The sequence below is a fragment of the Desmodus rotundus genome, chromosome 9 (genome assembly GCF_022682495.2).
Source record: "Desmodus rotundus isolate HL8 chromosome 9, HLdesRot8A.1, whole genome shotgun sequence".
Taxonomy (NCBI): domain Eukaryota; kingdom Metazoa; phylum Chordata; class Mammalia; order Chiroptera; family Phyllostomidae; genus Desmodus; species Desmodus rotundus.
In genome coordinates this window covers 101,196,102-101,210,009 of record NC_071395.1, presented here as the reverse complement: position 1 = coordinate 101,210,009, position 13,908 = coordinate 101,196,102, and the positions used below count along the sequence as shown (strand labels likewise).

Sequence of the window (13,908 nt, the reverse complement as noted above, 5' to 3'; positions counted from 1 at the left end):
ACCTACAGGCCCCAGCAAAGAGAAGGTGTCGAGTGTCATAGCAGCAGACTGCTGTGAGGAGGGGAGGCCCCCTCCTGGGCCAGGGGAGACTTTCAGGGAACTTCCAGCTGGGCCCTGACACAGTCCCTGGCTCCCCTGGTTTTGGGGAGGGGGAGAAGCATCAGTAAGGAAGGCTGGCTTCTCTGGGCCAGGTGGTGCTGAGTTCGGGCACTGCCACCTTAAGACAGCTGAGGGTATGAGTGGGTGACTCCAAAAATAGCAAAGGAGGCAGTAGGGGGAGGGAGGGAGTCATGTGGTACTGCTGAGGGGCTGGGGCCTGGGCAGCGGGCCGGGCTCTGGCACCTCTGCCTGCTCCCCCAGCACCCTCGGACTCTCCCTCTGCCTCCAGAACCCTTCTGCCTCTTGCCCTCCATCTCTGAGAGGGCAGAGAGGTGCCAAGGTGACTCTGGGTCAGACACCTCCCTGCCCGAGAGCCTGTGTGGACACTGACTCTGGAATTTGCTGGCTCTCCAGAGAGGTGGGACAGTCAAATGAAGAGTGAGGAAGGGAAAAGAACCAAGTCACCTGCTCACCAGGCACCCCAGTCTGCAGGCCACCCCCCCGCCCCCCCCTGCCGCCCCCCGCCGCCTCTTCAGGCCCTATGCAGGGCAGAGTCCATATATCCTTACCTGGGCCTTCGATCATGGGGGTGAGGTAGTGACGCCCTTTCCCCAAGGTCAGAGGGATGCTCCAATAGGCACCAAGAATTTTGGAACTTTGGCATCCATGAGCCCCTGCCTCCTTCTCAGGGCAGCTGGGGGGGGTGGTACATCCCTTGCCTGCTCTGAGTGGGAAGCCCCCAGAAGGAAGGTATCCCCCTTCACACCCACACTGGGGTCTTCTAGCAGATGCAGAAAGAAGGGGAAGAAGTTGCATGGATTGTGTCAGGCATGGGCTGAGTGCTTTACACGCACTCAGCTGCTCAGCGGTGTGGTGTCGGGGAGGTAGTGCCCTCCCTGTGCCTCAGTTTTCTCATCTGTGAATGGGAACAACAATAATTCCTACCTCGTGGAACTGCTGTGAGGTGCAGTGAGTTACTCTACGTAAATATACGTCAAACCTGCAGCACGGAACAGGCAGCGGTTGGCTGGCACTGCCCACCAGCACGCTAGCCCCACACAGTCACAGTCTGCTCCTCTGCCTCCTCGGGGCCTGTTCCATAGTAGCTTTTCTGCGAACTCATGCTGAATTCGTGATTTTGTAGATTCTTCACAAGGACACCGAGAGGAGGGCACTATTCTTGCCAGTTTGTCGTTGTGGAAACAATGTCTAGGGAGAGCGACCTCTTTCAAGGCCACATCTCCAGGAAGCGGTCAAGGTGATTCATGTCCAGGCCCACGGGCCTCTAAGCCCGTGTCCCGTGCCCCTGCCTCTTCCTGGCCGGTCCCGTCTAGGCACCTCTCTCTTTTCAGACCTGGGGGACACGTCGGAGGTGCTTGGACTGGGGCTGAGAGCTGGGTGAGCAGGCACCTCGCGTGCTGTGGAGGAAGCTGTCCCCAGGTCCTGGCACCTGCTAGTTGCCAGGGCCTGGACCAGGATCCAAAGAAAATAGGCACTTCACCCCAAAAAGCTGTGTGGTTGGGCAGTCACAGGGGGTAAGGGGCCCTCTGGCTGGTTGTAAGGGAGAACAGAAAGGTTCAGGGAAGAGGGGATGCCGGTGCGGAGTCCTCACAGGTGAGTGGAGGTTTGCCTGATGGAGGAGGGCAGGAAGGGAACCCGGGCAGAGGGCACAGTGCGGGCTAAGTGTGCAGACCGAGGACAGCGTCTCAGATTGGAGGGCGACAGAGTGAGATTGGGCAGAAGCCTGGGGTGGGGGTAGAGGAGGGGATTCTAGACAGGATGGCCAGGGACAGGCAGGGCCTGAAGGCCACCAGCAGCTAGGGAACTCGGGGCAAGGGGAGCCATTAAGGTTTTAAGTGGGGGAATGTGGGTAGGAAACACACTCTGTCTGCCAGGAGGGGGTGATTCAGGGGAGCTTGTCATGTGACGAGGGTGTCAACCCTAGATTCAGCTCTGGGTGGGGAAGGGGAGGGCTCCACTGGCTGAACTGGGGCCCAGCTGCTCTGGGACACCTCCCGTCCCTCCCCCAGCCCTGCTCCAGGCTCCTGTCTCCGTCACTCACAGGGTGACTATCTCCGGCACTTGGGGCCCCTGGCTGGGGCAGCCATGGCCGCAGCGCTGGTCTGGACTCCTCTCCTTGTGGGCAAGTTGGGGCCTCCTTCAGGGTGAGGCCCAGGGTGGCGGGATGGAATTTAGCGGTGATGACAGGGAAACAGGGAAGTTCCTCCAAGGAGGCTTCTTGGGGTGAGGCAGGGGTCAGTAGTTCTGTGCGGGGCGGTGCTGGTGGGAGGCCACCAGGGAACTGGAGCTAGGAGCTAGGATGTGGGGGCTGGTAGCTCTGAGGGGTGGGGTGCCCGAAGCCAGGGTGGGCCTGAGAGCACAGGCCCGGAGAGTCATGGGCCCTTTAACAGGCTGCCTGGCCGGCTTCTCTCTCGGCCCAGGCTAAATTTGGCCCTGGGAGTGTGTGGGGCCTGCTGGACACCTTTCCCTCAGCTCCTATTCGCCTCCAGTGGGGGCCTGTCCCCCTGTATGTGAGAGGAGGTAGGTGAGGGTCCAAGAATGACCGCCCTCCTCCCCCAAAGGCTCCTTCTCTCTCCTGCCCCACCACCCCCAGACTCTCAGACATTCAGCGTGGGGCTCTTTTCCAAGTGCCCTAACCACACACACACACACACCCCACCCCCCTCCCAGCCAAACATCCGTCTCCACTCACTGTGACCCCCAACAAGGGCCTCACATTAGAATCGGGGGCTCCACGAATTCAAATGAAACTGAGCTCTGGTCTCATCACTGGTTAAGTGTGTGGCACCGCCAGGGCCCTACTTTGTCCTTTCCCGGGAGCCAGCAAAGGAGCCCCCTCCTCTCACACACTAGTCTGGTTCCTTAGGGGTGCCAGGATCATGGTGGGGAAGGGAAGTCCCAGGCTAAGACCGAGACCAGTTTGGGGGTTGTGGGGTCCCCACAGGTCTCCTGGCAGGGCTGGGGGGCGCCGAGGCCCAGCAGACCACTCTACACCCAGTTGTAGGCCGTATCTTCGTGCACACCTTGGACCATGGAGCCTTCTTCCGCCTCCCTGAGCACGGCGGTGAGTGGGGCCTCATGGGCACTGGGATGGGCTGGGGATACCTGGCCCGTGGCTAGTGAAGGCTCATGTCATGTCTCCAATGCCCTCTCCTCCCTTCCACCAGCTGTCCCACCCACTGTCTCTGTCACCTACCACGCCCACCTCCAGGGTCACCCAGACCTGCCTCGGTGGCTTCGCTATACCCAGCGCAGCCCCCGCCACCCTGGCTTCCTCTACGGTAGCCCCACCCCAGAAGATCGCGGACACCAGGTCATTGAGGTACCAGCAGGGACCCCAGTGGACTATGTCACCCGTTGCGGTTCATTCGTGTTCATTTACATTATTTACGCGCCTCTAACTTGGGAGTGGCTCAGCCCTTTCCTGCCAGGCCCTAGCTGCACCGCTTTTCTCCACCTCCACTAACCCCACCCCTTGGGCCTCGTCCCCGCCCCCTGCAGGTCGTAGCCTACAACCGGGACAGCTTCGACACCACCCAGCAGAGGCTGGAGCTGTTGATTGGGGACCCAGAAGGTACTACCTACCCCGCTCCACCCACACCCCACCAGCAACAATCTTGAAGCATCTCCCCTGGAGGGGGTGTGTGGAAGGGAAGCCTTAGATAGGAGGGGGGAGCAGGGCATCTTGGAAAGCCTCTGGAGTTGTAGTCTCGGCTGCTCTGCCGTCAGCCTGTGGATGTGGGGGAAGGGCGTTTGGGGTCTGTGGTCGATGGGGTATCAGAGAGGAAGGAAGGAGTCTGAGGGGATATAGGGAGGGAGGCTTGGGAAGGATCTCTGTAGGGCTGAGTGCAGCCTGAGGTGCTGATCTGACACTTCCAGGCCCCCTGCTGCCCTACCAGGCTGAGTTCTTGGTGCGCAGCCATGATGTGGAGGAGGTGCTGCCCTCAACACCTGCCAGCCGCTTCCTCACAGTCTTGGGGGGACTCTGGGAGCCAGGAGAGCTCCAGCTGCTCAACATCACCTCTGCCTTGGACCGTGGGGGTCGTGTCCCACTTCCCATCGAGGGACGCAAGGAAGGGTAGGCATGCAACCTAGGAGGGCTTCCTGAAGGAAGAGGCAGTTTGCCTTCTGTCTGGGTGGTAGGCATAGAACATGGGTGTCCCTAATTTCCAGGTGGGGCTTTCCCCACCTTTGGGACCCCTCACCATGGTTCTATGTAGTTTCCCATAAACATCTTTGCCGCAAGCATTTTGGCCACGAGCATTTTTGCTGCAAACATTTTCCCTGCATAACTAATTGGCCATGGGGCAATTTTGCTATAAAAGATAAAAGAACAAAAAATAAAAAAGGGACATTAAAAAAGACATAATGAAACATGAAAAATTAATAACAAAATAAAGGACTTTGCTGCAAAAAATGAAAATGCATTGTTTTTGGAGTCTCCTTCATAGTATTATACATTACTTTTACTTGTTGATTAGTCTCATTTGGCATTGCATTTTTTCTGTCCTGCTAAAATTTCTTCCTTTATTAAGAGAGGTATCCGCCCTGGTTGGTGTAGCTCAGTGGATTGAGCGTGGGCCTGAAAACCGAAGGGTCACCTGTTCAATTCCCAGTCAGAGCACATGCCTGGGTTGTGGGCCAGGTCCCCAGGAGAGGATGCGTGAGAGGCAACTACACATTGATGTTTCTTTCCCTTCTTTCTCCTTCCCTTCCCCTCTCTCTAAAAATAAGTGAATAAAATCTTAAAAAAAAAAAGAGGCATCAGTTTCCAACTAAAGAATCAATAATGCTCTTAAAGACCTGTGAATTAGCGGTGCCTCTTTTATATTTGCATAGCTGGGTAAACGGTTGGTTCTGAGAGGTGGGAAGGACGACTGTGATCACCGAAGGATTTGCAAACTGCGATGTGGTCACTTTCCAGTAGAGTACACAGTCTAGCTTTGCACGGACCTTTGCGGCCTGGCTCCACAGGTAGTTGTTATTACCCGCTGTCTTCAGCCCACCACGTGTACTTGGCACTGTACGGACCATTAGGAGGACTAAGATTTATATCAAAATGGGAATTCTGGGAGAACTTTGTCAGTGGAGAAATAAAACCAAACTGACAAAGTGCATTAGGTCTGCTGGAGTAAACCAAACTGCCAAACAGTCCAATCGCCTTAGTCAATTAGTTCACAGAGAATATGCTCGTGGCAAAGATGCTTACTAGGAAACTTTCGGACATGCCTCCCTAGGCCCGTCTACACCTCCCAGTTTCACTCCACTGTCCACCTCCTTCCAGCCACCCCCGCATCTCCCTCTTTTCCTTCCTGCACCCAAGCCCGTGTTACCTTGAACTCCACCCTCCTGTGCCCTCCCTATTTGCTAACAGCGCTTCTCTCTGGGCCCAGGGTATACATCAAGGTGGGCTCTGCCTCACCATTTTCCACCTGCCTGAAGATGGTGGCCTCTCCCGACAGCCATGCTCGCTGTGCCCAGGGCCAGCCTCCACTTCTGTCCTGCTATGACACCTTGGCATCTCACTTCCGAGTGGACTGGTGCAATGTGTCCCTGGTGAGGAGAGACCCTGGCTCCCGGTGGGGATTCGACACGGCTCCATCACCGTCCGATCCCTCCCCTCTTCCCATCTCTCTGATTCTCCTTTCTCTCTCTCTCTCTCCGCCTCCCTCCCCCCCACCACACACACACACTCTTCCACCATCTACCACAAGAGGGCGACAGAGTCCACAACCCAGGGCTCTCTGGCTCCTGAAGTCCCTTAACAATCACTCCCACAATGCGGTTCCAAAACCCTTACCCCACCAAAAGCAAACAGCTGTCTGCTTCCTTCTAAGGTGTCATTGAGCAAATCTGCCTGCGGCCCATCTTATAAATCAGAGACGCTCACCACTGTTCTTCGGTTGTTGAGCGGAGGTATCTGAGGTCCCTAGTGCTCTCTGTCTTCCTGGGAACTGACCAATAGCGCCGCCAGGGGCTGGTAACTGGCTAGGTGCTGGGTGGGCTCTAGCATTCCACCCGTTTTATTCTTACAAGTACCCCAGGAGACAGGTACCAGTAGTGTTCCAACTGTACAGGTTAGGACGCTGAAGCACCTTCAGGAGTAAGCACTTGTCTGAGTTGGGATTCAACCCCAGACAGTCGGACCCTGGAGCTGTGCTCCGACCACCGCGTGGTCCTGCCTCTGAAACTCTCTCTCCTGGCTCCCAGTCCAGTGCTTGTCTTGCTGGGTCACCTGAGCTGGGAGAGGCAGGCAGGAAACCTGTTGCATGGGGTAGTTGGTAGTGGCACCCCAAATCCCTGCCCTGGTCCCCTGGGTGGGGGGTCTCTGTGTCCAGCCAGCTGCTCCTGGGTCAGCCCTGGGCTCTCTGAGCAGGTGGATAAGTCGGTGCCAGAGCCCGCAGACGAGGTGCCCACCCCAGGCGATGGGATCCTGGAACGTGACCCCTTCTTCTGCCCGCCCACTGAGGCCACAGCCAGGGACTTCCTGACCGATGCCCTGGTCACCCTCCTGGTGCCTCTGCTGGTGGCCCTGCTGCTCACCCTGCTGCTGGCCTATGTCATGTGCTGCCGACGGGAGGGACGGTGAGTGCTGGGGCAGAGGGCAGGGAGGGCACTAAGGCTGGCGCTTGGTCTTGGAGTCCTGGTGGCTCTTGTACTGTGTGGGGACCCAGACTGCCCAGGGAGTGGGGTACTCAGCCAGAAAAGGAGGGGAGCCCTTTCTAGGTGACTCAGGGCTCAGGTCCTGCCTGGCACCAGGAGGGGGGTGTGGATAACAGGTAATCTCTTTCCCTGCTTTTCCACAGGCTGAAGAGAGACCTGGCCACCTCTGAGTGAGTAAGGGTGGAAGCTGGGGGCTGGTCGGGAGCCTCTGACCCCGCCAGGAGGGACCCACCAGCCTCCATGAGTAGCACAGACAGACCAGATTATTGGGAGGTGGGGGCCACCCTTGGCCTCTGAAATCTGGTGCTGGGCTGGGTGGATGCTGGGCCTCACTTATCCTGGCTTGGTCTTCTGATGTTTTCGGTCTCCACAGAAGAGCCTAACAGGGGATGGGGCAGGGGAGGGGACCTTGTCAGGCTTGCGGGGGGGGGGGGGTCTCCTGCCACTCTGGGGGAAAAGATTGGAAAAGCAGCTTGAGGGACTTTCGGCACACTCACACTTACACCCACTTGGCTGTGGGTCCGACGCTTGGGCTCCAGCCCGGGTTCTGCCGCACAAGTACTGTGACCCTTTCTGGCCTCAGTTGCTTCGCCTGTGGTGTGGTGAGACCAGCTCATGCTTCTGGGTGTTTCCCATTCACGCAGCCCTTCCCAAATCCATCTCGCCCTTAATTTGCCCAGGTTTCCCCTCCCTGGGGCCTCACCCCGCCTCCATGCCCCAGCGCTCTTCCTTCCCCACTCCCTCGAGCCCCAGAGACTCCAGGAGGCAGGAGTTAAATAAGTTAGGCTCCTTTTATTGCCACTGCTCTGAGCCTGCGGCGGGCTTGGCCCCTCTGCTTGTTTCTCTGGGCCTGCCTCACTAATTGCGGCGGCATTTGGCCGCCCTGCGAGCCCCCTTGATTAGCCGCCTGTGTCCCTGTTTGGAGCTCAGTAGAAACCTTTGCTGCCCAGACCGGCGCTGCCCAGACCGGCACTGCTTCTGCTGCCCCCGTCCTTTGGCCTCGAGCTTGAACTTGGAGGCCTGCTTCTTGTTCATGCGGAAGGAGCCTGAGGTCCCCTTGCTGGTCACCTGCTTGAGGATGCCCTTGTCCACCAGCCTCTTGAGCACTTTCTTGAAGCGCCAGGCGTTGCGGGTCATGTCGTAGCCTGTGGTGATGAGAGCTTTCTTCAGGGTGGCCAGCGACACGCGGCTGCGTCCCCCCTTGTCTGCCATAACCTCCAGGATCACCGTGCATATGCTGGGCTTTCTGCAGGCTTTGGGGCAGGCACGGTGCACAGTCTCGTTCTTGCTAGGGGCTCCCGACACACTGGCCTGCTGGCCTGCACCGAGGGCACTGTTTGAGGCCGAGGGCACAGAGGAAGGTGGCATCAAAGTGTCTTTCTGCATCTCTTCCTCGGGTGGCTGAAGGGGACTGGGCGCGAGGACCTCCAGGATGGCGGCTGGAAAACTGCAAAAGCTGGCTCCTCTGTGGGTGAGATGCGGCCCAGTCTCTGTTTCCCTCAGAGGCTTCCTCCTAGGGCTCCCGCTCAAGCCTTCCTCTGAGTGGCCAGGAGGAGGGCCAAGGGTGAGCACCCACGGTTGGCCTCAGCAGACTTGTGCCTCGGGAGCAGGGGGTGGGAAGCTTATCTGTGTGGTGACCTCAGGGGGACATTATGAGGCTACCAGAATCCTGTGAGGGTCACAATGGCCCCACTGATCCCCCCTGGGAGGGGAGGACAGGAGGTGCCAGGTGCCCTGGGTGGAGGGCTGTGGACCCACACCTGTGCGCATGCACATGCACAGTTTCAGGGCGTCCTGAGATCCCAGTTTTAAACCCACCATTTCCACTCCCATCTCGCCCCACTGGGTTGAGAAATACAAACATTTTTAGTTCAGAATTATACCAACATTTATGAATTTTTATGAATTTTTACTCTGGAATACATTTCCAGAGTAAAATAATTCCGTGATCTACCTCAGTTGATTTAATTCCTTGATCAACTTTCTATACAAAGGAATGAACAGGTTATTTTTTTTTGTTTTCATTTTTAATTGATAGAATTTCTTCTCCCATGGAGATCAGTGATTTTTCTACGTCAGTTTTACAAGGGAGATTTTGTTCCTTTTTTTTTTTGGCCTGGGCCAACTTTGATATTTGATCGATTACATCTTCTGCCGTTGTGATGGTGGATATTCTCTTCTGACCGGGTATTTCCACCACGTCCAGCTTTTCTGGGTTAGTGTTTCAAAAATTAACTTTTTAATTTTTTAAATTATGTGTTGATTTGAGAGCGAGAGAGAAACATCGACTTGCTGGGCTTGCTGTTCCACCTCTTCATGCATTCATTGGTTGGTTCTTGTGTGCGCCCCGACTGGGCATGGAACCTGCAACCTTGGCCCATGGGGACAACACTCCACCAGCTAAACTGCCTGCGCAGGGCCCGGGGCAGCTTCGCAGCTCGGATGGCATCTAGATCTGTTTCTTCCTCCGATTTCGAGTCAATAACCAATTTCACCACGTGCGATATTAGCCCTGGTTGGCTTGGATTTTCTGATTTATTTCTACGAAATCATTTTTTTTTTTTGCTTGAACAATGACTACTACTTTTCAAATTATCCACAAACAATTGTGATTCTGCTGCTTGCTTTTCACCCAGGTCAGATTTACTACTGGTCGGAGAGTCCCGTGGTCTCCGCAACCCTCTCCTGCGGCCCAGGGGGCGGAGCGGGGCAGGGCGGGGCTGGCGGTGTGCCGGAGGGGTGCGCGTGTGTAGGAAGTCTGCTCCTTTGTTTCTTCATCCGCCCAAGTGCTGATGCAGGAGGACTGTGGGGAAAGGCACCTCGGCTCTGGCTTCTGCTCCTGCTATGGAAAAACATCCCCAGAACATTTTCCCACCTGTGTGTGTTGCCAAAGTAATGAGACCCAGATGTGGGGCTGCGCGTGGGGAGGGGGCCCATTAACTGCAGCCCTTCCCCCACCGCGGCACTGCCTGCCTGGCTGCCTCCAGCCCTCAGCATCCATGCGCTTCTTTGCTCCCTTTCCCCCATAGCCTTTCCTTGCCTGGGAATGGAAAATTGTGTTTTGAATAACTCCACTTGCCAAATTCCAGACTCAAGAGCTCATTTTGACCCTCCCCTAGCCTTAGAGGGTGACTCCACCTCCTCCCGTTGGCCAGCAGGACTATGCCCTCCTCTCTCCAGGAGTGCGGCCCGGTGGGCAGGAAGCTGGCAAGTCCTTCCTGGAGTCTAATCTGTCAGGCTCTAGCTGGAGCCTGTGTCCACTAACTGAGGCTTGGACATGAGTGGGCGTCACTTGTCCTCCTCTGGTGGATCGGTCACAGCAGGCAGGGCTGCTTCTGCCCTGCCTGGGGCCCCACCCCTTTAAGGAAACCAACACTTATATTGCTTGTAATGAAAAGCCCAGGCTGTCTGTCTGTCCTGGCAACGAGGCAGTCAAGGAAGATCTCTCCAGGCCGGGCCCCACAAATGCGGGTGGGTTTGTGTAGAAGGGATTGGAATCATTCCTCCACTGAAGGCCAAGTGTATCAGGCCTCCCTTCACTAGAGGACAAGTGTGTTGCCGTGATAAAATAACGCCAATGATCATAGCCGCAACCGAAGCGTCCCTGTGATAATAGCTACCACCTGCTGATCGGGAGACATTGTTTTCCTGTGTTAACTCATTTAATTGCGTTACAGTCGTGGAAACAGTGGCACAGAGAGGTTAAGTAATTTGCTCAAGGTCGCACAGCCAGTAGGCAGTGGAACTCACATTCAAACCCAAAGCAAGCTTCATGCCTGACCACGGTGCTGCCCTGCTTGTCGGGATGAAGGAAAGCGTGCCCTGGACAGCAGGAAGTAAGCCCGTGAGATGTCAAGCCCGTGACAAGGAGGCTGAGCCTTCTGAGAAGAAATTGGACCCAGGGCTCAGGGAGGACTGTCCAAGGGGTATGGCCGCCAGCCCACTCAGGCCTGTGGAGGGTGGAGCCTGGTGCAGGCCTCAGGAAGCCTTGGTTTGAAACAAGGACAGGGAGACGAGACTCAGTGTCCGGGGCTAGTTCGTGCTGGGGGCTGACTGGGGTGGCGTGGGAGAGGCCAACGCACAAAGGGAGAGGAGGACAGGTCTGAGGAGCCAAAAGAACACGGTCAAGGCCTGGCAGGACTCGGGGAGCCAGCTTGGACAGAAGCTAGGAGGTGGGAAAAGGTGGAGGGTGCAGGTTTGCCAGGTCAGACAGGGGTGGGGGAGGGCAGGAGGACTGGGGTTCAGTGGTGGGAGAGAGAATTAGGCGAGGGAGCTGAGTGCTAGAAGGGACCTAGAGGATCATCAGACTATAAAGACAGAAAACAAAGCTCAGTACCTGCCGGCCTGTGGAAATGCAGGCCCACTGTGGGTGTCCATGTCTTGGCGTCTTAGAAGCTCTGACCAGACACCAGGCAGTTTCCCGAACACATTGAATCCTACAGCCAGCCTGGGGGGAGGCTCTGTTGTTAGACCCATGCATGTTACAGGTGAGGAGACGCAGAGGGGCGAAGCACCTTGTGAAGGACACATAGCTTTGAATCCAGGCTGCCTATACCCAGAGCCCGTGCCTCAGCCACCAGCACAGAGCTGGCACCATAGAACTTCCTGTTTGCCCACCCCCCATCACATGTGTCAGTCTCTCCCCACAGAACAACGGGTAGGGAGACTGTAGCGGGGCTCAGAGGCAGTGCCAGGCTGGGCCCCAAGCTTGGGGGGCTGGTTCCCAGAGCCGATGCCTCTGCCGGTCCTGTGCCCCCAGCATCCAGATGGTGCACCACTGCAGCATCCGCGGGAACACAGAGGAGCTGCGACAGATGGCGGCCAGCCGAGACGTGCCCAGGCCGCTCTCCACGCTGCCCATGTTCAACGTGCGCACGGGCGAGCGGCTGCCTCCCCGGGTGGACAGCGCCCAGGTGCCTCTCATCCTGGACCAGCACTGAGGGCCTGCCTAGGTGGGTGCAGCACTGGGCAGTGCCGGCCTTATTTCTGGGAACAAGGTGGCCTCTGCCTCAAGGCTGGGGCAGGTGGTGGGGGATGTGGGAGGCCCAGGGGGGCACATAGACCTGCTGCCCCACCGAGGCAGCAGTGAGGGGCTGTTCAGCAGTGCCAGGGCTATGCTCCGGGATGCCAAGTCCTGGGGCCAGAGTGTCAGGGTGCAGAAGTCAGGAGAACCAGGGCCTGGGCCTCACAGCCCCCACTCTCCCCTCTTGTTCCAGCTCCAGCCTTGGCCTCATCCTCCCTTCTCCCCTGACTACAGAGAAGCCACCACCCAGGGCCGCATCCTTCCTCCTGATTCTGGCGCCTGGCCTGAGGGACTCCATGCTTGGAACAAGGAGAGAGATGGAAGTGGGGTGGGGTAAGGGTGTCTGGGGTCAGGACCCCCAGAATAAACACCTGCAGCTCTGCTCACCTATTGTTGCCGCGGTTTCTTCTCAGCAGCCTCCCCCTAGCCCTTATTGCTCATTTCCCTCTCTTCCTCCTGGGAGCCCTCAGAGGTAGCCAGGGGCTGCCAGCCTGCGCTCTGCACTCAGCATGTGGCTGTTTTCTCAAATTCTCTGGCGCCGGCCTTAATCCTCACAGAACCTCACAACGAGGAATTACTGGATCATTTATAGACAAGGAAACTGAGGCCCAGGGAGAGTGAGTGACTCACCCAAGGTCACAGAGCAAGCAAGCGTCAGAGCTTGGATTCAAACCAGGCGCATCTGTCTTCACGCTGCCTCCTGGAGGGAGGGCTGAGAGGTGCTGGAAGCAGGAGATCCAGGCTCTCACCTGCCCGGATCCCTGGAGGGAGAGCGAGCCCCTTTGGAAGTCATGTGGGGAAAGAATCCGATCTAGACATGGAACGAGATGCTGGGACGCAGGACCCTCACTGCCCAGACCCGATGCCCCTGGCCTGGGGGCTCCTCCAGGGGCTTGGTGCGGTCTCCGCATGCACCCGGAGAGCTCAGCTGGCTGGGAGAAAACCTGCGCTTGTTTTTCCCAGGGGGCTACAGCCAAAGCAGACTGCCGACCGGGCCACCAGTCTCAAATGTGACTGCTGCCTTGGGAGGACAGACCCGAGAGGGGCTCAGAGAAAGGATGCAGAGCGGAAGATCAAGGACCGTCGCCCAGGCTCTGGCTCCAGGTGGCAGCTCCAAGAGAACCCAAACTAGGGCAGGACATCAGCCGGATGCCCCTGTGCCTCTAAATCCCCTTTTGAGATTGTGTGCCACCATGGTGGATCCGTGGGACCCACCACTGTTCTGGAGCCGACTCTCAGTCATTCCTCTCCACCCTCTCTCCACCCACCCCTCCCCGCTCCCCCCTCTCCCCAGGAGTGGTGAGCAGGGCGATGGAGATGCAGCGGAGCTCCCCCTCACCTGAGACAGGCCCAGGCTTGGGCTGGTGGGTTGGGTGGACCACATGGGGCAGTCTGCAATCTAATGGAGGCGGCTCCCGGCCAAGGCTTCCTGAGGAGGGCAGAGTCTCCGAATACTGTGTCCCAGTGTTCAGAAATGGATAGGCAAGGGGGGTCACAAGAGCCCCCAAATTGTCCTTGGACCCCCTTCTCCTTTCTCTCCCCAGAATCCCTATCTTCAGAATATGTCCCGAATCCATCCCTCCCATGGCCTCCAATCTAACTTTCCCAGTCCCTCACCAGGGTCTCTCGCCTCTGGACCCCAGGCAACCAACCCCCTTGTCCTCCCTGCCTCCTCCCTGCCCACCAGTCTCCTCTCTAACAGCAGCTGGCCCCGTCCTTTAAAATGGAAAATCGGGGGTCTTACCCTGGGCTCTCAACTCTGACCAGGCACACAGGCCTGTCCACCTCCCTGATCTCTGCACCCCACTGTCCCTCCACTCTCCGGCTCCAGCCGCACTGCCCTGCCTGCTAATGCACATTTCAGGCCTTGGCCTCTGCCCTTCCCCCTGGCAGGAACCCATGGTCCCCTCCAGCCCACACAATGAACAACCTCCCCATTGCAAATGTCAGATCCTCAGAGAGGCTGTCCCCCTCCACAGAGAGCCCCCTCCAGCCTGGCCTCGGGACATCAAGCTCTCTGAGAAGGTCTGTTCTGTTTGGTGCCTTGTGGGGGTCTTAAGCTCCAGGAGGGCAGGATTCTGTGTGACCCCAGGGGCGCAGTG

General features: G+C 57.5%; 2 protein-coding genes across 3 annotated transcripts; one reads left to right on the top strand and one right to left on the bottom strand.

Moving 5' to 3' along the window:
- The first annotated feature begins 2,083 nt into the window (after positions 1-2,083).
- On the top strand, positions 2,084-12,192 carry SGCA (sarcoglycan alpha). Of its 2 annotated transcripts, none has more exons than XM_024573271.4 (10): positions 2,084-2,242; positions 3,065-3,184; positions 3,288-3,442; positions 3,622-3,694; positions 4,000-4,198; positions 5,514-5,676; positions 6,497-6,705; positions 6,927-6,953; positions 11,543-11,735; positions 12,000-12,192. In XM_024573271.4, exons 1-9 carry the CDS (start codon positions 2,206-2,208, stop codon positions 11,721-11,723), a joined length of 1,164 nt encoding a protein of 387 aa, XP_024429039.2. In that variant the 5' UTR covers positions 2,084-2,205; the 3' UTR covers positions 11,724-11,735; positions 12,000-12,192. The 2 variants fall into 2 exon arrangements, with proteins under 2 accessions (XP_024429039.2, XP_053767946.1); XM_053911971.1 differs by lacking the exon at positions 2,084-2,242 and adding an exon at positions 2,293-2,343.
- Positions 7,261-8,335, bottom strand: LOC112316407 (histone H1.9-like). The gene has a single exon (XM_045182576.2). The coding sequence runs from the start codon at positions 8,167-8,169 to the stop codon at positions 7,642-7,644; it is 528 nt and encodes a 175-aa protein (XP_045038511.1). The 5' UTR covers positions 8,170-8,335; the 3' UTR covers positions 7,261-7,641.
- Positions 12,193-13,908: the final 1,716 nt, after the last annotated feature.